Source organism: Colius striatus, chromosome 29 (assembly GCF_028858725.1).
Source record: "Colius striatus isolate bColStr4 chromosome 29, bColStr4.1.hap1, whole genome shotgun sequence".
Classification (NCBI taxonomy): domain Eukaryota; kingdom Metazoa; phylum Chordata; class Aves; order Coliiformes; family Coliidae; genus Colius; species Colius striatus.
The window spans coordinates 786,446-808,244 of NC_084787.1; the positions used below are offsets into that span (position 1 = coordinate 786,446).

The 21,799-nt window shown below is 56.4% G+C and overlaps 1 protein-coding gene across 3 annotated transcripts; it reads right to left on the reverse strand.

The window, feature by feature from the left end:
- Positions 1 to 1,282: 1,282 nt before the first annotated feature.
- PIP5K1A (phosphatidylinositol-4-phosphate 5-kinase type 1 alpha) lies at positions 1,283 to 21,426 on the reverse strand. 3 transcript variants are annotated; one of them, XM_010202806.2, is made up of 16 exons: positions 21,317 to 21,426; positions 13,277 to 13,311; positions 12,473 to 12,562; positions 10,097 to 10,227; positions 9,412 to 9,529; positions 9,070 to 9,222; positions 8,292 to 8,591; positions 7,567 to 7,772; positions 6,691 to 6,774; positions 6,044 to 6,092; positions 5,531 to 5,615; positions 5,111 to 5,245; positions 4,305 to 4,434; positions 3,301 to 3,381; positions 2,227 to 2,311; positions 1,283 to 1,748 (listed from the first exon to the last, which is right to left on the reverse strand). In XM_010202806.2, the coding sequence occupies exons 1-16, from the start codon at positions 21,372 to 21,374 to the stop codon at positions 1,746 to 1,748; spliced, it is 1,743 nt and encodes a 580-aa protein (XP_010201108.2). In that variant the 5' UTR covers positions 21,375 to 21,426; the 3' UTR covers positions 1,283 to 1,745. The 3 variants fall into 3 exon arrangements, with proteins under 3 accessions (XP_010201108.2, XP_061872029.1, XP_061872028.1); XM_062016045.1 differs by lacking the exon at positions 3,301 to 3,381 and having other exon boundaries at positions 2,227 to 2,334; XM_062016044.1 differs by lacking the exon at positions 3,301 to 3,381 and having other exon boundaries at positions 21,317 to 21,425.
- Positions 21,427 to 21,799: the final 373 nt, after the last annotated feature.

The window sequence follows — 21,799 nt, forward strand, 5'->3', positions numbered from 1 at the left end:
TCTGAGCCCCTGGGGGTGCTGCACCCCCTGTGTAAGGCTCCACCAAGCCCCTGGGGGTGCTGCCCCCCCTGTAAGGCTCCACCGAGCCACTGGGGGTGCTGCCCCCCCTGTAAGGCTCTGAGCCCCTGGGGGTGCTGCCCCCCTGTGTAAGGCCATTCCAACGGCTCTTCCCGAGGGAAAAAAGAGTCATTAAAAAACCTGCTTCTTCTTAAAAATATATCAGCCCGTGTTGCAGACGCTTCCCAAGGCCCAAGTGGGAGGTGGGAAGAGACTTGGCTCTGGAACACCAACTGGAAACCCCACACACACACACACACAGACTCCCTCTCTATACCACTACATTCTTTGCTTCCTTAGCAATCGCTGCTGAGCGCTGCAGGAACCCCCTACAAGGCAGCCTTTAGGTTACTGCTTTAATAGATAAGCATATAAAAACGGGGAAGGGAGGATTTCCAACCCACCAGGAGCATGGGGGGGAGGAAAAGGGGCAGAAAAGTCACTTCATTTCTCTATAAAAAACAAGGAGCATTTAGTGACAATCACAAGAGGAGCCCCGAGGCGGCACCACTGGGGCACAACCCCCTCAGCTCACCAAACCCGACTCAACGTGGCCCCCACCTGCTCCTGTGGAGGCTGGAGCTTTGTCCCACTGGTGTGGGCAGCTGGGGGTCACTGGGAACACTGGGAGCACCGTGGGTGTGACACAGGTGAGATATCAAAAGGGAGCTGAGCTGTAAAAACAGGAGTGGGGGCTGCAGGGGGTGGGGGGGAGCAGGTGGGGTTTGGTCCGTTTGCTTAATACTTTTAACAAGAAAAGTGCCCCTCACCAACCCCTCCTTCACCTGCAGCCCCCTGCCTGGGGAAGGGACCAAAGGGCTTTGGTTAAAAACCAGGGGCCAAAGCAAACCAAAACCTCCCCCGAGGGCTGAAAAGCTTCACCCAGCCCAAGGCCTCTGCAGGAGTGAGAGGGGAGGGGGCTGCAGCAGCCAGGAGTGGCTGTGGGGGGAGAGGAGCTGCTCCAGAGTCAGTGCTCCTGCTCTGTGAGGGGAGAGGAGCTGCTCCAGAGTCAGTGCTCCTGCTCTGTGAGGGGAGAGGAGCTGCTCCAGTGCTCCTGCTCTGTGAGGGGACAGGAGCTGCTCCAGTGCTCCTGCTCTGTGAGGGGACAGGAGCTGCTCCAGGCTCGGAGCAGCCTCTGCTCCCCCTTCCTACCTCTCAACACTTTCTGGTGCAACACTGAAAAAAACACTTTCCATCTTTCAGGACCCAAAGGAAGCTGCTGTGACTGAATCCAGAGAAACCTTTACATGCAAAACTTGCTGAGAACAACAACTAAACCCACGTTGCTCTGCCACGAACTGCTCTGCCAGCCGGCCCCTTCTCACCAGCTCTGTGGTGCCACCACTGCCAGCAGCCAGCTCCCTGCCAGGCAGATCCCTTCTCCAGAGCCCTCCAGTTCCTCCTCCTGGCTTTGCCCCTGTCAGGCTGCAGAGGAGGGAGGACAGCGGGGCCAACTCTGAGGGAGGCTTTGGGTGCCTGAAGCTCGGCTGTGCCGGTGAGTCTTTGTTGACACTCCCCCTGAGCACAGCCCAGCCTCCCAGCTTTTAGGTTTCTGCCCAGATAAGATTGGTTTTTAAAAAAATAAACAAAAATAAAACTCCAAAGAAAGCAGCAACAGGGGCTGAATGTTTGTCAGACTGCACAGAGCACGGACAACCCGCTGCCGTGGCGGCGGCCTCGGTCTTGCCTCACTGTGGAGAGAAAAGAAGGGGAGATGCTGGGGAGGGCTCTGCAGGAGGAGCAGCAGGAGCCCTGCTGCCTGGCCTGCCCCTACACTTCCTCCAGCCTGGGAAAAGCAGGGGGGGGGGGATTGATGAGCTCAGGCTCCCCCCTAAACACCATCTTACATCGAACCAGGAGGGTCTGTATTTATCACCCCACCTGAGTGAGCCCGCTCAGCTTCACTCTGCTTTATCTCTGGGCCCTCAGGAAAGGGGAATGCCTCTGTCCTGCCTTCTCCTTATCCAATTCTGGGTGCTTGGGGCAGCAGATTGTCACCACAAGCACATATGGTGCCTACACAAGGCAGGCTGAGCTTCCTGGGACAGGGGGGCGACAAAGATCTGCTCTGCTGGACTCTCAGACCCTGCTCGTGCCTGTGGCCCAGGGTCCACATAACCCCCACCACCCTCCATCCACCCCTTCCCTCCCATGCAGGGAAGCACTCACAAAGCTGATCTCTGTCTCTTGCAGGTCTTCCAGCTGCTCTCTCAGCTCTGCAGAGTGCTCAGGGAGGGAGGGTCCTGGGGAGCCACTGGGGAAACAGAAGGAGAAGACCTGTAAAGCAGTTTTTAGAAGTGAGCTGTCAGTGACTCCCGTCTCCAGGGCTGCCCTGAAACATCCCAGCACAGCACAAAGGCCTCTGTTAGGCAGGGTCCATATGGAGGCACAGGCAATACACCCCTGCTGGGGCAGGCACCCAAAGCACCACCTAGAAAGTCACCCCCCCTTAGCTGGACAGGACTTCAGGCTTTAGAAACGAGCATCTTTGTGTCCAGCCAGGCAGTAGCACCTCTTTACAGAAGTCTTCCAGCACCTCATCGACATAGAAATGATCCTGGGAGAAAACAGTCCAGGGGTAAAGACACCACGAAGCACTACAGCTCAGCAAGGCTCAGCCTTTCCAGACACAGGTACCCTTGTTGGCAAAATCCCCTGGCAAAGCTTTTACAAACCTTTTCTGCTCTGTACTGAGCTGCAGCTTGAGAGCAGGACACAGGCACCCAGAGCACCTGGTGGGAGCCAGCACCAAGGAGGAAACATGGGGAACAGAACAAGACTTGCTCTACTCTAATATCTCCTCTTATTTCCCCACTTCTTTCACCATCCTACAGCTAATGGCTGCAGCCTCCTGTCTGAGCAACTCCAGTTCCCAGCTTGGGCTTTACTGCATCTGAGGAACCACTTGGGATCCAACCCAGCAGAGCAGCAGGTTCCATCTGACCTACCAGCACCTGTGTTTTGTGTAAGAAAGGTGCCCAGTGGCACAGGGAGTGAGGAGGGCACCATCCTGAGGGGCTCCAAAACCCACTGAGCAGCAGACAGACACGTTGAGGACTGCAGAGCCTTGGCACAGGGCCGTGCTGAGTTACAGCCCTGCACTTCAGGAGTGAACAGACTGGGCAGAAGCTCTGTAACTGCCAGCCAGCAACAAGCACGAGGCCAGACCCCAGGGGAAGCCTCACTGAGCACATCCTCCAGACAGGAGGAGGTTTCAGGCAAAGTCTGTCTCCCTCCCCTCACCTAGACAGGAAGATGCCAGGAGCTGTTCTAGTCAAATCCTTTGCTGAGCTGTCAGCTTTATGCACTTGCACGCCCACTGACCTACGTAGAGATTGAAGGAAAGAGACCCCCAGTTAAGTAAGTAAAAAGAACACCTGAGGCATGCTGACCAACTGGGAAGGAGCAGCTCTGGTTTAGGATCCCTACCAAGAAGTTTCAATGGTTTACAGAGGGAGTGAGAGGTGTTTTTCCAATTGCAGCTTGCTGTCCTGCAGCTCAGGGGAGAGCAGGCACGTGTGTCAGTGCCACGGTGCAGGCAGAGGGTCAGCAATGGGGAAGGCTGTTTCTGATCGCTCCCAAGAAGAGAAGTTAACACCTCAGAACAACTTCTACGAAAGGGATTGTCCTCTGACCACAGCTCCTCCTCATCCCTGCTGCTCTCACCACTTCAGCAAGACATCAAACATTCAAAGGCAGCCACCAGCTCCCTTGGGGCTCTCCATGCATCCCAGCTTCTGAGACACCCTGCAGCCTCCTTTCCTGAGGAGTTGTAGGAGCTCCCTGCTGACCCCATCAATATGCTGCAAAAGAGCCCAAACCCCCTGAAAAGAGCAGCAGGAAGGTCACCCCCCACCATCACACCAATGCTCTTCACATACATCCCACCAGCTCACTTTGAAACAGCACAACTCCCTCAACTCCAGAACAAAGCCCTTCAGTACAGAACACACAAGGAACTCAAAGCCATCTGGATCCTCCCCACAGTCCAAGCAGGAGGTGCAAGATCACATCACCTGTAACAGGCTGCACACAGCAACGGTGCCACGAGGCTCCCCCTTGACCATGCTGGCACCCACAACACCAAACTTGCTCCACAACACACAGACTCCCCCCACAACAGGTACTTCTGTAAGCATGCCAAGGACCAAAACACCCAGAAAGCAGCACAAAGTCCTCCTGTGGCTCAGGAACCTGACTTGCAGGAGTCTCTGGCCTGCCATGCACCCAAAGGGCCAGAGCTTTACCTGTTGGCAGGCGAGTTGAGGCCTCCGCTGCCCAGGGAGGACGTGGACAGGGTGGTTGCAATGGAGTCGCTGTTGGCTTCGTCTACTGGCAGGGTCCTGGGCAGGAGATCTGGGCGACCAAGGTGGGAACCTGAGTTGAAGCACAGACTGTTCCACCACCAGCACAACGAGTGGGATTGTGTGGCACGAGCTCCCACACTAAGCAGGGGCTGGGATCCCACCCCAGACACACAAGACACTCGAGCACTGAAGAACCAGCCCTGCAGGCAGTTCTCTGTTCCAAGTCCAAGCCTCCACACGACTGACTGGTCCAGCTTCTCCCCTGGCACAAAGCCCATGGGAAGAGACTGGGCACACAGGACTGTCACACAGCCTCAGCCCCCTCCATAGGGCACCAAGGGCCGCACTGGGGGCTTGGGCAAAGCTGAAAGATCCCCTGAAGATCCCTGAAGGAGCTAACAGTTCCCCAGCTCCACTGCCTGGCCTCACCCTGGCTGGCTCTGACTGAAACCTGAGGGTTATCATCCTGCTCTGCATCTGTTGCAACAGGACATCTGGGAACAGCCAAACCTCCAAGGGCTCACTGCTCTCCTGGGCTTCCTCATGCTGCTCTCAAAGCTCACTTGGGAGTTTTTAGCCCCATCTGGTTTCTTGCACCCACAGTCCCAGAAGACAGGCCCCCCCCGCAAGACCACACAACATGCACGTGTCTTGCACAGCTCAGGAAGCAGCAAGCTCTAGCTGGACAAAACCAAGGTGAACAATAACTTCCCCAGGCTTGGGGTGTTTGCAGCCCAGGCACTGACCTTGCTCCACATCTGCCTCTGTCGTTACTTGTGCTTTTGTCTCGCAGGACACGTGTAGCTGGGAGGGCACTCCCTGGCAGCTCCGCCGCGGCACCACCGTGCCACACCGGCTCTTCTTCGAGGGGGAAGGCTTTACTGCAGGACAGAACCAAACAAGCACTTCAACACACTCAGGAAGGAGCAAAAGACCCGATGCAGCAACTCCCCAGCGACAGAGTCGGGCGCAAGGGCCTGGAGGAAGGTGCTGATGGATAAAACAGCTCCTGCGAGGCCACAAGTGTGAGGCAAGAACAATCTAGGAGGAAGGAAGAGGCTCAACAGCACACCAGACTTCCTAAAGCTCTTGCACGCTGCTGTGCACCTTCCCAAAGCACAGCTGCTGAGCAGGGAGAAGCCAGAAACCAGCACAAAGGTACTTACATGGTATTTTCTTGAACACTGTGTTGCACATGAACCGTTGGAACCTCTCGGCGTAGAAGCTGGGTCTGTGCACAGACACGGTGTCCTGGAAGCCCAAGGGACAAACATTAAGTTGGGAACCTGAATGAAGAAGTGGCTGAGGCTCGTGTGGGCTGCCTCAGCCTGGGAACACGCTGTGTTGGGCTGGGAGGTGTCAGGGGGTTGGGGCTCTGTGAGAAGCAGACGAGCTGCCAGCAGCAGGCACGAGACACAAAGCAGTCAGTGCTTGTTAAACAAGCAGCAGATTTAACACAACTCACCTTTTGGACAGTACCTAGAAATTAATACTTAGATACCAGAGGGCAAACACACCCCCTTCCCCCTTACAAATCCAAGATGAAAAGCTCCTGAGGCCCCTTCCAAGCCCTACTGTTCCACGATGCCACCCCAGAAGGAGCAAGGACAGCAGGCAGAGTGTGACAAGACACAGGTATTGCTGCTCAACAAGTGAAAAAGGCATTTTCTCCTGCTTACCCCATCATGTACAAGGGCCTTCCAAGAGTGCTCCAGCTTCTTGACAAATCTGGCAAAGAATTAAGAACAACTTCTGTCTGTGTGTCTGTGTCACACATCACTTTGGATTCCCTTCCTCAGCCCGTTTCTTTCCTGCAGACACCAGTGCTGACTGCACATTCCCTCTCCCAAGGGGAGATTGGCACTGGCATAAGCACAGTGACCTTGCCATGACACTTCACACACAGCCCTCTGCACGTTGTGTTTTAACAGAAATAGAAGGAAAGCTGAGCCTTGGAGCTACTTTTCATCTGATGGGGAGAAGTGGTCATGGCCACTTCAAGCCAACACTTGTTTTTCTTTCCTTGCCACTTCCTGCACAGCACTCGAGTAGAACCATCACAGCACACAGAAACAGGCTCAGAACAACAAGCCTGTTCCAGGAATGTGCAGCAAACACAGCAAGAAGGAGCCAGAACTGAGCCCAAAGGTGCCCAACTTGGAGAAAACAGAAAGGGACTAAAAAAAGCAAATTAAAAACATCTATTACAGAAAAAACAAAACCAAGAACTAAATCTGTTTGTGTCCTGTCTGTCACAGGCCAACCAAGCAGGGCCAGGAGGTGGTGCAGTGATCCTCACCCTGAGCTGTCATTAACTCTTCCTTACCTGTAGGACTGCAACACATCGATGATGCCAACGTAGAGCAGCAGCCTCTCCCCCTTGGCATTGCGGGCAGGGATGCCTCCCATCCTGGAGAGCAGGGCACAGAGGTGAAACAGGCTCTTCTCACACCCCTCTGCCCCCCTCCCTCAGCCTCGTGGGGGCTGAATGTAAGAGCAACTACTTGATAACAAGGATCAACCCACTCCTCAGGTAAGCAATTGGGGAAGACAAGCCAGGGCAAAACCTTTTTCCAGTGAACTACCTGAAACTCTGGAGAACTGACCCCCCACACACACACTTTTATTGGAGATGAGGATTAATCCCAGCTCATGCAAGAGAAGAGACCAAGCAATTGAAAACAGCAGCTACTGTCCACATGAAGATGGCAGCTGGACTCTGCTGATCCAGCAAAGCTCTTGCTATGTGGAAGTAACCAGTCAAAGCTGCCAATAACTGGTGAGCAGAGAACTCCCAAGTGCCTCCTGGAAGGCTTTTGAGCATTAAAGAAGGGAAAACAAAGATAAAAGCACAACATTTGACACCAAGATCTCTCTGCCCTGAGTGACAGCAACCCTGTGTGACCCAGCCAGCAACTAAAGTAAGTCTCCATTGGAGCAGTTTGGGTTGGAAAAGCCCTTAAAGGTCCTGGAGTCCAAACCCTGCCCAGCCCAGCACTGACCCACAGCCCTCAGCACCTCACCCCACGGCTTTGGGATCCCTCCAGGGCTGGGCTCTCCCCCAGCTCCCTGGGCAGCCTGGCACAGGGGCTGACACCCCTCTCAGGGAAACAGTTCTGCCTCAGCTCCAGTCTCCTGGGGCAACTGGAGCCCGTTTCCTCTCATCCCATCACTCATTACTGGGGAGAAGAGACAGACTTACTGGTCATCTGTTTCTATGGTGCCCCCCCTTCGGGCCCCTCCCTGGATGGACTCCATGGCCGTGGAGTAAAGCGCCTTCTGTGCCGCGGGCCGGCGCGTGTCGGCCTGGGACGTCCCGTCGGCCATCGCGTGCTCCCTCTGAGCCAGGTCCATGTTGTGGATGGCCACCAGCAAACTGTAGTCCATGATTTTAAAGCTCTGCAGGACCTGGGCAGAAAGTTAACAAAGGCTGGGTTCAGTATATGAAGCCCAGTGGAAGTGTCAGTGCAGACATGTGCAGCAGCACGGTCTGGGAGCCCTGCAGGGAACGGCTTTTAACCCACAGCCCGTGCGCAGTCAGCTCACCCCATCACCAAGGGGAGCTGCCAGGGAGCTGGTGCTGTGCAGATGGGGACCCCAGACCAGGCAGAACACTGGGGTTTGAGGCCAGACTCAGCCAAGCATCCCATCCCCTCTCCCCAACCCTGCCCTGCCCCACAGCTCAGCCTGGGCAGAGGTTTCCCTCCTCCACCTCTGGAGGCAGCGCTGGGTTAATTCAGGCTGGGAGCATTGAATGCAACTGGGCTGCAGGTCCAGTGTCCACACCATCACCAAAACCAAACCCCAAGGCTCCTTAAGTCAACACAGCAGGCAGAGGCTACCAGGGCCGGCTGCCATCTCCTCTTTGTGGGAAAGGCTGAGGAAAAGGCAGCGACTCCTCTCACCGCCCTTCGCCCTTCCACTTACCAAACAGTCTCTCTGTAACGTTTTGCACAGAGCATTATACATGTCAGAGTCTAAGAAGAGGCCATCAGGGATGTCCTGCATAAAATCCAAGTCCTTGTAGGTGGGGAAGACCTTCTCCCTCTCCTTCTGGGACGCCCTGCGTTTGTAGGTGGAGCCCTTCAGGTCGTACTTGAGGTGCATTTTGACGGAGCGAGGCAGCAGGTTGTTCATCACCACGATTCGGATGTTTTTGCCTCCAGCCTGGACACAGTATAATCCATAAAACTTTGGCAGCAGCGTCCTTGGGTTCTGGTTCAGATTCTGCAACGTCAAGAAGAAGCCATCCTGCTTATTCACACACCAGCTCAAAGGGAGCTGTTTGCTCCTTCCTGCACTTCCACATTGAATCACAGCTGGCAGGGACTCAAAGCCACTGCCAAAGAAGCCAAGAGACAAGGGCAGGTGAAGGGAAGGAGCAGATGAGTGATGCCTGCAGTGGTTAATGACCCCTCTGCAAAGCTGGATGGGTCAGAGAAAGATTGTAGGAAGGAGCTGGCTGCTTATTTACACAGGGGCTAAGCTGAGAGGCTTCAGAGCAAAGAAGATCTTGTGTTTATCCTTCTTAAGCCTGGCACTTGGGTCAAGCTAAACACATCAGGATAGAGATGGGTCCGAACAAAGTGGCTGCAAAAAGACACTGGAGAAAACCAACATGTTTCTGGGATCTAAGCAGGGACCTCCCCTGGCTTTTGGGGAACCTGCCCTGGCTGTTAGGAAAAGCCTCACCCAAGTGACTCACCATGTAGTAGCCAGGCAGCAGCTTCTGTAGGAACTCAGCCTCTTTGTGCTGAACCGTTTTGATGATGAACTCGTCGTCGCTGGACACGTAGAAGAGGGACCCACTGGCCCCAGAGTTGGACAGTTCAATGAGGGGCTCGTTGCAGAGCGAGTACTGAGGACAGAGTGAGAAACACAGAGGCGAGACACACGTCAAGAGGGAACCTCAGCACCAAGGCTCTTCCTTTTAAACATTAACAAAGCCCAGGGGCACACACAGAGCTCTCCACAGGGCCCCACAGCAGCCTGTGGCTCTGGGAGGACCAGCAGCCGTCCCAGAGAGCACACAGGGCAGGGAACTCACCAGGTAATCGTCCGGCCGGATCCCAAAGAGCTCCCGGAAATAGCGAAAGGCCACCGGGGCGTAAGTCTTGAACCGAAAGTCGTTGTAGTGATGAGCTGGGGTCAGGTTACTCCCCTCACTGATGGGGCACAGAAGCACACTCAAGGATTCAGGTTTGAAACATTTCTTAACTGACTGCCCCGAAAGGCAACACTCACTGGCTGCTTCCAACACATCAGAGGGCTCACGGGCAGCCAGGAGGGGCCCCAGGCAGGAACCGCCCTTGTTCACACAACTGATGGGGGACATGGGGTGGGAAAGGCCCTGCAGAGCTCCTCCAGAGCTCCTCCAGCCCCAGCCCCTGCTAAAGCAGGTTCCCCTCGATCAGGGGGCACAGGAACCTGTCCAGGTGGGTTTGGGAACCTGCAGAAAAGCCCTTTAGGGACCGAGCAGCATTGCTGAGGTGCCCCTGAGCTCAGGCTTCTCTTCTCCAGGCTGAACAGCCCCAGGGCCTGCAGCCTTTCCTCCTCACACACACGTCCCATCCCCTCAGCTGCTCTGAGCAGCTCTGCTCAGGAACCCTGTGTTCATCCCTGAACTCAACTGTTCTGCTTTGGTGGAGCTTCCTCACACCCAAGCAGGGTTTGGAACGGATGCTGCTGCTTGCTATCAAAGCACCAGGGACAGAAGAAAACAAAGCACCAACCTTGGGAAGAAAATACTTTCTACCACGTAGAAATCTTGCATGAGAACATCTCTTTCAGGTTTGGTGCTCAAGCTGCCCACAGTGTGTGTAATGCCCAGCTGAATGGCACCTTTCAAGGCAGATGATGTCGTCTGGAGGGGTGGAGAGAATGAGTTAAAACAAAGTGGAACAGCAATGAAAGGAGTTAAAGAGAGCTCCTAGTTTGGAGCAGCACTGCTAGTTGGGGTGTTTTACATCTACTAGCTCTGGTTTCCAGCATTTCTTTTCCCACCCCAACGTCTCCAATCACATCCTGATGGATCCTTGCACTCTGGGGGCTGGCTGGTAAAGGAGCTGAACTGGAATCAACACCTTAAAAGTCCTTAAAAGAACTGAATCTGACTTCACCCTGCCACAGCACTCACCTCTACACCCTGCAGGCAGAGGAACACATCCAGGGACAGATTATCCTCTGCCCCTATGAATAAACACACTTCTTGTCACTTTGGTCCTGGAACTAGACACTTGGACGCCTGCCCTTCCCCAGCTTGGGCACAGACTCAGGTCTTCTGCAGGACAAGGCAGGCACAGTTCTGCAGGGTGTTACTGCATCCCTCCACCCTCCTCCCTTGCTGGGTTGTGGCTCTTTAACCCTGAGGAGCTCAGGGTTGTCTTTACATAAGGAGCAGACACAAATCCTGCTCCTGCATCCTCTGCACAGACTGCCCAAGAACAATGCAGGACTGTGTTCCTGCCACAGCTACTCCCATCAGGAGCCCTCTCCAAACCCCATGACCTCACCTCAGCCCACCCAGACGTGCTGCAGTGCAGCTCCTGCTCCAGGCTGCTCTCCCCTGGCTCAGGTCCCTCAGCCCTCCAACCTCACACGGCTCCTGGAGCCGTTGGCTCTGCTCTAAAGCCTAATGGGATCAGTGAGGCTGCAGAGCAGGTACAGGCTGGATGTGTGCACTGCAGCCCCTGGACATTTCACTTGGCTTATGCATAAAGCAACTGGATCCAAGGCTCAGGATCCTACTGCTTTGTGTTTGTTTCCTTAAGCTAAACAAAGCCCAGAAGTCACCGTGGATCAAAGCATCTGGCATCAGAGCACACCAGTGTCTGAGGGACAGACATTTCCAGTTCCTTCCCCAGACACACATCCTCCATGAAGCATCACATGAACATTCCTCCTCCTTGACTGGGTTTCTGTTATCACACCTGCCAGAGATCTGCTCACAGCTCCCCCCAAAGAGAGCACAACAAAACCTGGCAGTGACTCCAGCCCGTCGACAAGGTGCTTCTCTGCTCCAGCAACCTGCTTGTAGCTGATATTTACCTCAGTGCCAGATGGGGAGGGAGGAAGAATCAGACTCTGCTTTCCTTCCTTACCCTCTAAAGGCTAAAGCTGCTTGAGAACAGGTCAGGGCTCAGCTCACCCTGTGCAGCGCAGCCTCAGTGTTGGGCAGCAGCCTCACTGCCTGGGTGCAGCAGCGCTGCCGTGTTTGTGAGCACAGACCCACGGGGCCACGTTGCCAAGGAACAAGCATTTTTCTCTTTTATTAGCCAGCACCATCAGCTGAGCAGCTGACTGCCTGTTTACAACTGCTTTTATAGGGCAAAGAATGTTAAAAAGACAACCTGGAAAAGGAGGGGATGCAGAACAGCCTGCCCACTAGTCCCCATCCCACACAAACCCTGTGCAGTCTCCCACCAGGCTTCTGGGACCTCTGCAAGAAACATTTCAGGCCTTTTCCTCACTTTCTCCCCCATTACTGTTAACCCTCTGCCTCTGGATTTGCTGAGAAACTGAAAGCCAGGTCCCAGTCTTGAAGACAGGAGCAGTTTCGAGAAGGGCAGTGGAGCAGCAGCTGCCTTCTGCAGAACCACCTGAGCTCCTCCCTTCCAGCCCCACTCCCAACAGCCAGAGGTGTATCTGGATCAGAGACCAGGAGCCTCACTGACAGGAAGCACTGAAGTGCCTGCACCAAGCCATCACCCATTTCATCTACATCCTAGAATCCACCTCCCTTGAGGGAAAGTCAGCACCCCTCCACCCCAATCTGGTGCAGAAACAGGAAGCAGCAATCACAAAATAGCCACATTTACAGGCTTTTAAACAATTCCTGAACAATCCCCCCTTTGTGAGGCACATTCCAGTAATGCCACAAGAGCCAGAGGAACTGTTGTGCCCAGAGAGCACAGAAAGCAGCCAGAAGAGGCCTTGGAAGTGTTGCTAATGGGCAAAGCTTAAAAATAATCCCCTTTTGAGAAGGCTACAGAGGAGAAGCCGAGAGGCAGATAGTCAGTCCTTTGCTTCCTTTGAGATCATCTCTAGTGGCTGTCCTTGTGAAGAGGAGGAAGGCAACAGTCAGCTGAGCTGTTCAAGAGACAACTTACCTTTTTGTAGGTCGTCTCACCAGTGGAGTCCACTCCTCTGTGCCCCTTCTTTATCGTCTGTGAGCCTGGCTGCCCAGAACCCCCTGGCATCTAGGGTTGGAGGAGAAGAAGCTAAGAACCAAGCATGGAAAACCTGATGCCTTCAAGGCTGGTGGCTGCCCAGAGCCACAGAACTGTGCAGCCTGAGACATGCACCCCAGAGCCCTGCAGGGTGTGAAGGGAGGATGTGGCACCAGCTGGCCTCTGGGCCAGCAACAGCACTCAAACACCTTCAGACAACTGACTCCTGTGTGATGGAGGCTGGACATCTAACTGAACACCTTCACACAAACCACCTGGAAGGGTTTGCCTCTTTCTCATCACCACCACCACAAAACAGACCAGCTCTGAGCAAGTCTGGGCTGACTGCAGGCACTCTCAGGACTTTCTGCCAGTGAGGCCAAGCCTAGGAGGAAATATTTTAGGAAGGTGGCAAATTCTACTCTGATTCATGCCACAAGAGCTCACTTGACTCATCCTCTTCTCCACACAGGCAGTTGTTAGATGCTGCTTCTCAGTCAGAAGGAGTTGAATGCCTTGCAGGAGATCTAAGTGGTGTTTTGGTGGCATGAGGACTGCTCAGTCCCAGGACAGGTTGGGTTTCTAAGCAAAGACTCCCTTGGTAAGGAGAAACGCTGTGATTTCCCCCGTGAGCAGCCACAGCTCGCTGTGCTCACACTGCTGGGTTCAGCCCTGGACTGGGAACACAGCAGAGAGGTCTGAAATCCTGCACTCACTCAGGCAGGGAAGCAGCCAGAAACTTACCTCAGGGGTGAGTGATTTCTTGAATGTAGATGATCCTGTGAAAAGAACAAAGTCAGGCTCAGGAAGGGTTAATCAGCATCAGGCACCACAACACAGCCCCACACCCGCCTCCTCGGCTCCAGCAGCTTGAAAAAGCTCTGACTCAGGCTGATTCCTGCCCAGCTTCTCCTCTTACAGCAGGGAGGACAACGTGGAGCCCTGGGGGAGTGTTGCTCTGCTCGCTGCTGGCCAGCAGCAGCCGTGGGAGCGCCTCGGGAGGGGGATCAGAGCAGCAGCCCCCTGCCCTGCACGGCTCTGCAGGACTGCTGCCAGCTCTCCATCTCAGCTGGGAGGGCCAAGAGCTCTGCAGTGCCTCAGCAGATCCTCTGGCCACGCTTTACCTTCAGATTATTTCCAGGAGCTTTTATTGAAAGGCCCAGAACATCAACCCTTCTCCTGGAAGCCAAGCCCAGGGCCTCCCACAGCCCCTGTGGTGCTCCCTCTCTGCGAGGTGATGGAGCCACTCTTCTCTTTTGGGCCTGGATCCCCAGCTTGGGGGTTGGGGTTTTTTTTTTGGACACAGTAAGGAAAAATAAAAAGCAAGTGGCTGACACAGCTCCTCTGTGATGTCTGTCAACAGCACAAAGCCACCAGCCAGACCCAGCTGAGGCCAAGAGCTCCCAGGACAGGGAGGCTGGGATGTGCCTCCAGCCCTCCACAGCAGACAAACTCTCTCATTTTGTTTTCCTTTCTGCTTCAGACACAGCAACTGATGGCTTCTTTTCCCACGTGGGAGCCATGACTACAGCCTAAAACCCACCCCCACTCCATGGCCAGTGATTGTTTTCACAGATGGAGCGTTACAACATCTCCTCCCACCGCTCCCTCGGCAGAGAAGCCCCTTCTGCTCCCCCACTGCAGATGCTCTGGTCTCTCTGAGCCCCACAGCTTTGCATCAACTGCTCCTCAGCTGAAGGAACAGAGGTATCTGACAGCAAAATCCAGCAGCCTTCTGATGCCCTTATCGAGTGATCAAAGCTCTCATCTCAATACATATGAAACAGCAAAGGAAGAAAAAGGGGTGACAAAGGCTCTTCACTGAACAGGGCGAGTGCAGAGCAACGGGCTCCAGCCACCCTCCCACCCCTCTCACCTCCCTTTAAAGACCAGGAACTTTCTCCCAACAAGCTCTACTTTTTGCATGTCCAGTTTCATACAGGAGGCTCTTTGGTGCTGAGGTGAGGGAGCCCTGGCCCAGGCTGCCCAGGGAGGGTGTGGAGGCTCCTCAGGAGGTTCCCAACTCCCCCTGGAGATGTTCCTGTGCCCCCTGAGCAAGGGGAACCTGCTTTAGCAGGGGCTGGGGCTGCAGCAGCTCTGCAGGGCCCTTCCCACCATCCAGGGAGCCCTGGCTGCAAGAGCTCACAGCCCAAAGCACATCTGGGTTGTCCCCTGTGACACCACGGGACAGCCTTGAATTGGCCTGTGACTGGAAGGAAGGACATACAACACCTCAGCACCAATCTCATCCTCTCCCCCTGCCCCCCCAAGACCACAGGGTCTCCGTTGGCCCCTTCCTGCAGCCGTTTGGGAAGCCACAGCCCCACGCTGCAGGGTTCCAAGAAAGGCTGCGTCAGTCAGAGCCCCAGCAGCAGGAAGCTCCCCTCCCTCCCTCCCTCCCTCCCTCCCCTTCCCAAACGAGTTTGCTGCTGATTGGGAAACAGCTAATTCCTGTTTGACCACCAGATAAAAATGCTTATTCACAGCCAGGCAGGAGGATGATGAGGCAGCTGGATGAAGAGGCAGCTGAGGTTGGGAGCTCTGCTGGGCTCCCAGCGGAGCCGTGGCCGGGTCTGTCCCAGGTCCCCCTGCACAGACCAGCTGAGCTCAGGGAGCAAAACTCGAGAGGTTTGCCCACGAGGAGGTTTCAGTTACTCTGAGAGGTTTCCATGTGAAACCATTTCAGTCACCTCCACCTCTTTGCTGCTGCTCTGTGGAGGCTTTGTCCTCCCACACACGCTCTGCCTGGGGAAGGGAAGGTGCTCAATTCAAGTGAAATCAACCCCCCCCTCCCCAGGAAACAAAAAAGCTATTTCTGGACCTATTTAAATGTCTCTTTGAAAGCAAAGAATTCATCAGGCATCATGCTGAGCCAGCCTGAGAACTGAGCAATGCCCTGAGAGGCCTAAATGGTTAATTCTGGCCAAAGGAAACAGACCAGTCCCGGCCAGAGAAGGAATCCAGCTCATTCCTTTCTTTTCTGTGACTCTGGAAGCCATCCCCATGTCTGATTTCACAGCCTCCCTCAGAGCTGTTTACTGGAAGCTGAATCAACCTCAATAAATAGCTGTCTGCCTTCCACCAGCCTCAGCTGGCTGGATGAGCTTCAGCCAGCACCAGGGAGCAGACTCTCACCCACTGGGACACAAACGCTGCAGAGTTGTGCTGCTGGCACCTGGCTGGAGGGTTTGGGCAGAGGTTGCCCTGGGAGGAGTGTGCAGTGAGGCTCTGGGGTCAGACCCTCACCAATGCCAACGCTGTGGGAGCCAGCAGCCTGCTTCCCTCTGCTTTTACATCCAGCTGCTCCCATCTTCAGCTGTGCCTCGAGCTTTAGACAGAAACTATGAAGCCAAGAGGTCAGCACATCCAAACACACCCTGGGACACAGCACACCACATGCACCTTCCTCCTGCTCACCCAAAGGAGTGGCCACAGCCAGAGGAGCAGCCAGTTCCTCCCCAAAACAGGCCCTGGTAACACTCAGCACCCCAGGACATTCTCCCTGCTGCCTTGGACCCTGCCTGCAGCGGTGGCAACGGGCTGAGAGCACAGCTGAGCCCAACCTCAGGCCCACAGGACAGATCCACCCCACTGTCTGCACAGCAGCCCCCCAGCTAGGTTTGAGAGTCCCTGCCCCATAGAAAACCTCCACTGGGATGGGTGATTCCCCCCCACACTCCCCAAACCCAACAGCAGCACGATTCCATCGCTTCCAAACTGCAAACCAGGCAGGAGCCAAAGCAGCGAAGCGGCGCCGGGCCGATCCCACACGTGGGGCAGATGTTGGTAACAGAAGCAGCAGCTTAATTGGGGGGGGGAAAAAAACCCCCACACACACCCCCCAAGTGCTGTCAGTCCTCCAAAGCCAAGACTGTTACGTCACACGGCGTTTGCTGTTGGTTACTGAGGGGCAGGGACCATGCTGGGGCTGTTTGCAGCGTGTGGGACACAGCTACCTCTTCGAAAGGACATCACCGAGCAGCACAGAAAGCTGAGATCTGGACGAGGGAGAACACAGAGGTTACACAGCTGGTGTGGTGGTGGAGTGATGCTTCAGCTGCCTGCAGGAACAGAGACACCTTCCCCCAGGAAACCTGGAGCGCCACGATCCCGTTTCCACTGGTTACGGAAACAAAAGGTCCCAGCTCGGTGAGCAAAACACTCCTGAGCAAAGCACCTGGGTCACGTGCAATCAAACCCTCCATGGCTCTGGCTGGCAACAGCCTGAATGTTTTGTGTCCTTCTCTCAGGAAGCTCTTAAGGAAAAGTACCCAGGAGTGGCCTGAAGCAAGCGTCGAGGCAACAGCTCATGGGGGCAGCAACACCAGGAGCTCCTGCAGCCCCTCCAGAGGAAGAGAAACCACCCAGTGAGGCCTGAGCTCAGCCAGAAGCCTGAGCAGGAACGAGGGAAGTCTCTGCTCCAAGGGCTGAAGCCCACCCAGGGCACAGCTGAGCGTCACAGCACGGGGAGCTGCCTGCTCAGGGATCTGCTCCCCCGGCAGCGGCTGGTGCCCCTCAGAGCGATTCACCCCCTGCAACGGCACCTCCAGGGCTGGGACACCACAGCTGGGGCTGTCACCTCCCTCTCCCCTCCACTTTTACAACCCTGTTGATGGAGGCACAGGCCAGGCCAGGCCTGGAAGTCACTGGACACCGCTGACGTGTCGGTGCTGGGAAGAGGCCCAGGGACAGGCGCCGCAATCTCGGGAACGTTATCTGTGCGCTGGGCAGAAACAGGAAACCCTCCCTCGGCCTCTCCTCGGCGGCCAACTGGCCATGCCCTCCTGCCAGGGCCTCTTTGGGTCCTGATTGGGAGCCAAAAAGCACCAAAAACTGCAAAAAGATCCCTCAGGATGGAGTCAGTGAGGAGGTTCAGCCAAAGCACGTCCAGGGAAGGGCTGGGAACGAGGCACCTTTGGCACGCAGGAGTACCCCAGGGCAGCGGGTTTCACCTCGAGTGTCCCAGCAGCAGCTGGGGCAGACTCATTCCTGCTGAAGGTATTTTGGACAAGAGCAGATTTGGTGGCAGCTCCTGCAGAAAGGCTGAGCTGAGCCTCCTCCCACAGGGCCCCGGCACCAGGCTGTGCCGTTTGCACCCGGATCGCCGCCTGTCTCTCACCGAAGCCAAACTCCCCCCTCCCAGGCACCAACAGCTCCTCCAGCCCTGGCTCTTCCAGGAGCTGCTTTGGGGATGTGAATCCCAGTAACAGCTCTGAGCAATCTCCTTCCTGGGCTCTCCCTGGGAAGGATCTGTGCCAAGGGAGCAATTACACGACTTGCTCAAAAGCGACCCCAGAGGGAGCTGGTGGCAGGGAAAGCAGAATGAGCAGCCTGCCCACCCCCTCCCCAACTCAGGGGCAGATCAACAACCCTCTCCCAGAAGAGCAGGATTCAGGTCAGCTGGAAGGTGTCTCTGCTTGTTCAATGAGGCAGAGCCCTGGGGGACCCTGGGAGGGAACAGTTTAATCACTGTTGCTGCTGCTGCCTGGAGATCCAGGCAAGGCACCAAGGAGCACAGGGGTAAAAACAAAGCCCTGACCCAAGGGGAAGGGAGAAGCTCTGGGGGAGCAGAGGGAAGCAGCAGGAATTCACCTCAGACTCCAAAAGAAGGGGCTGGAAGGGAGGGGAAACCAAGCACCTTCCAACAGCCCAGAGCAGGGCCAGGCAGGGAGGAGCAGCTTCCAGTTTCCAAAGGGAAATTCAGCTGGAATTCAGGAAACAGCTCTCCAGGCTCCCTGAAAGCAGCACCAGGCTGGCTCACTCTGCCCTCCACACATGGATGTGTTGTGTGTTTAGACAAGTTGGCTCCAAGTTGGCTCCCACCTTTGTTCTTGCCACAGCAAACCTTTTGTCTCTGGCTGCAAGAGAAGCAGCATTTGCCCCCAGAGTGGGCACTGCACAGACACACCAACCTGGGACCCCTCCAGAGACCCCCCAGCCCATGCTTGGGCAGGAGAGAGGGGTTTATCACACAGACAGGACCTGGAGTGATTTTAGGGGCCTATTTGAAGCTTGAGGATGATGAGCTGTTCAGATGCTGCCATTTAATACACTCACCTTCCCTCCTGCAAGGTGGGATCTGGAAAGCTTTGTGCTTCTTGCAGGAATTGAGGGGGGTGAGACAAGTCTTTCTGGGTAATTCCACCTACATGAGGGGCTCAGCTCGCTGTGGGGATGATTTTCCTTCAGCCACAAGAGACTGAGCCCTTTTGAGAGCAATTCTTTTGTCCCTGGACTCCAGGGAGGGGCCTGAGGTGACAATGAACTCTCAGCCCCCAGTTTTGGCACCCAAAGCACAAAGGCCCAGACAACTGAAACCCCACATCAGCGTTTTGTTGGCAGATGCTGCTTCAAAGCCAATTGAAAACAAACCAAAACAGAACAGATCCTCTTTGAGTGTTCCCCCTGGGAGTTAAAGCACATCAGGGAAGGGAGGGGGGGACGAAAAGGGCTCCAAAACCATCCCCCTCCCCTTTAGCTACGCTGGGAGCTGCCAGTAACCCAGTAACAGCCCCTGAAGAACAGCAGCCCCGAGAGCAGCAGCACCCGAAAAAGCTGTGTCAGGGCTGGAGGTGGTACCAGGTTTACCAAGGAGCAAAGCAAACCCTCACATCCAGAATAACAACCGGCCTCTTTCTGTCCCTGCCAGAGCTGCTCCTCCAGCACCATCCAGGGTCACTCAGCTCACTGCTCTCCTCATCCTCAGCCCTCCCTGTTCTTTCCAGGAGGTGCTGGGTCCTGCTCAGAGCCTGAGCAGTGCCTGGGGCAGAGGGCAAACACCTGCAGGGGCCCTGGGACTGCAGAGGGCTGTGTCTGAGCCGAGGAGCTGCAGCTCCTGTCACCACCCAAACCCTGTGGGAAACTCATCCCAGCCCACGCCTGGCTGCAGGAGCAAACAATGGCAACTATTCCTCCAGGAAAGGAGAAGAGATTTACTTGTGTACTTGCATGTTTTCCTCTCAAGAGTAAAAACCCTCAGAGCTTTCCCAGGCTCCTCCTCAGCTCAGGAGAGGGCTGAGCCCAGGAGATCAACATCTCAAAGGAAGCACCAAAGTAACAAAAAGACCCAGAGATCTTGCTTCCAAGCACTCACAGGAGGTGAAAGGGCCCTTCAGAGCTCAACCCCTTGCTAAAGCAGACTCCCCTCCACCAGGAAGGCATCCAGGCAGGTTTGGAAACCTCCACTCAGCCCTGTGCTGAGGCACCACGGCTGCTGCAGCCAGTAAAAGACAAAGCACTGGCTTCTTCCTCACCAAACTGACCCCTGGGTACGACTGTCCCCGTGGCTGCTCCTAGGGAGAGCAAAGCAAAGCAGGGACCTTGTGTGTCAGTCTCCAAAAGCACCCAAAGGACACAGCAAACACCAGGAAAGGGAGCACATACAGACACTCCCACCAGAACACAGCTCACCAGCAGCAACTACACTCATCCCTGGCCCTGAACACTTCAAGAAGAGGGGCAGTGGGGGTCAGGATGTGAACCACCAGCACGGGGTGAGCTGGAGGGGAGCTGTGCTGCCACGCTGACCAGGCAGCTTCAGCATGTTGGGTTACAGTGGAGAAAAAGCCTGGTCCCTCCCTGCTGGAGAAGCTCAGAAAGGGTGGCTGGACCTCAACACATACAAACACCAAGGCTTTGAGAAAGTCCTTCTGGTGTCTGGCCACAAACCAGCGTGAAGGAGATGATTCAGGGCCTGTGGGAAGGGGAACGGGGCTCCCAGCTCCCCCAAGAATGCTGCCAGACCTGTGGGACGCTGAGAGGAGGCAGAACCACAGGTCTAAGGACTAAAAGTCACCTGTTTTATCCCAGACAAGGTTTCCACCCGCTGCTGCCATCCCTCAGTGGGGACAAGGCCGGTGCCCAGCTCCAGCTCTGTGCACTTCTGCTGCACCTCCCGTTTTAATGCAGCAGAGCAAGGGAAACCCTCTGCTGTCAGAGCACCCAGAGCCCTTCCCCTCGACTCCTCCTGGCTCCCCTGCCAGCCACCAAACCAAACCTGACCAGGACACATTTCTGTTCCCACAGTATCTCCCTTCCCACAGGTGTGAAACGGCTCCAACCAGCTCCGTTGCCTGGCAGCAGGGCAGAGGGGCTGCTGCCCCCTCCCTCACCCTTTGCCACCTCCAGCTCCCCACTTTGTCAGGGTGGGTTTCAAGCCCCCCCAGGCCCCTGCTGATGCCCGGAGGGTCCTCGACACACACCCACGGCCTCCTCCCGAGGGAAAGAACAGCCTCACACACAACTCATCCAGTGAAAGTTCAACCTCAGCCCACCCCACGGACCCCAAGTACGCCCACGGACCCCCAACCTGCCCCACAGAGCCTCAGCCCGCCCCACGGACCCCCCAGCCGGACTCTACAAAGGCCATGCCACCGGAGCCCCAGCTCAGGGCCCTCCAGCGCTCCCTCCCACACACGCTCCGGGGAGCTCCGTGTGCCCCCCCGTCCCTTCCCGCTCCCGGCCTCAGCCCCAGCGCTGCCCCACAGCACCGACCCGCCCCCGCCCCCGGCCCGACCCCTCGGGGCCCCTCCGCAGGCCGTGGCTTCGCCCACCCCCCCGCCCGACGCGAGGCCCGGCCAGGCCCGTTCCCGCACAGCCCCAGCCCCCCGCTCCGCAGCTCCCGCGGGCCCCAGCACCCCTCCAGAGCCACCCCCGCCCCACAAACCCTTCCCCAGCACTACACCCCTCTCCCTCCCCAGATCCCCACAGCGTCGCCTTCAGGCTCCCCCCGGCCCTGAGCCCCCCGCCGCGGCCCCGTCCGGCCCGGCCCAGCCCGGTCCGTACCCGCCAGGCCTCCGCTGCTGCCGCTGCTGCCGCCCGACTCGGGCCCCGCCGCCGCCATCTTGGAGCGCGCGCTCCCTCCCTCCCGCGCTCCCTCCTCAGGCGCCCGCGCGCCTGGCCACGCCCCCTCCGGCCGGGCCACGCCTCCTCCTCGGACCCCGCCTTTAATCCTCTAAGCCACGCCCCCTGCCAGCTAAGCCCCGCCCCTCCGGACCGCACCACTCGGATGCGGGGGGGGGGAGGGAGACGAAAGGAGAAGGCGGGGGGTACACGTGCAAGCCCAAGCAGCCGCACGCGCCTCGCACACGCACAGACACACAGACACACACAGACACACACACACACACGCACAGACACACACACAAACACACGCACGTACTCGTTTTCCCCCTCCTCCCTCCCGCTTGGAATCGCTCACGCGGTGGGGGTTATGGGGGGGGGAAAACACACTCAGGGCGCATGCGCAGAGTCCGCGGCGGGCGCGAG

Excerpts from the sequence above, each read along its gene's own strand:
- PIP5K1A (XM_010202806.2), bottom strand. The coding sequence starts at position 21,374 with ATGGCGGCGGCGGGGCCCGAGTCGGGCGGCAGCAGCGGCAGCAGCGGA. Across the intron at positions 5,246-5,530 it reads AGTGTTCAAGAAAATACCAT|TAAAGCCTTCCCCCTCGAAG; the intron begins GTAAGTACCTTT and ends TCTGTCCTGCAG. Across the intron at positions 3,382-4,304 it reads CTCAACTCGCCTGCCAACAG|GTCAGTGGGCGTGCAAGTGC; the intron begins GTAAAGCTCTGG and ends ATCTCTACGTAG.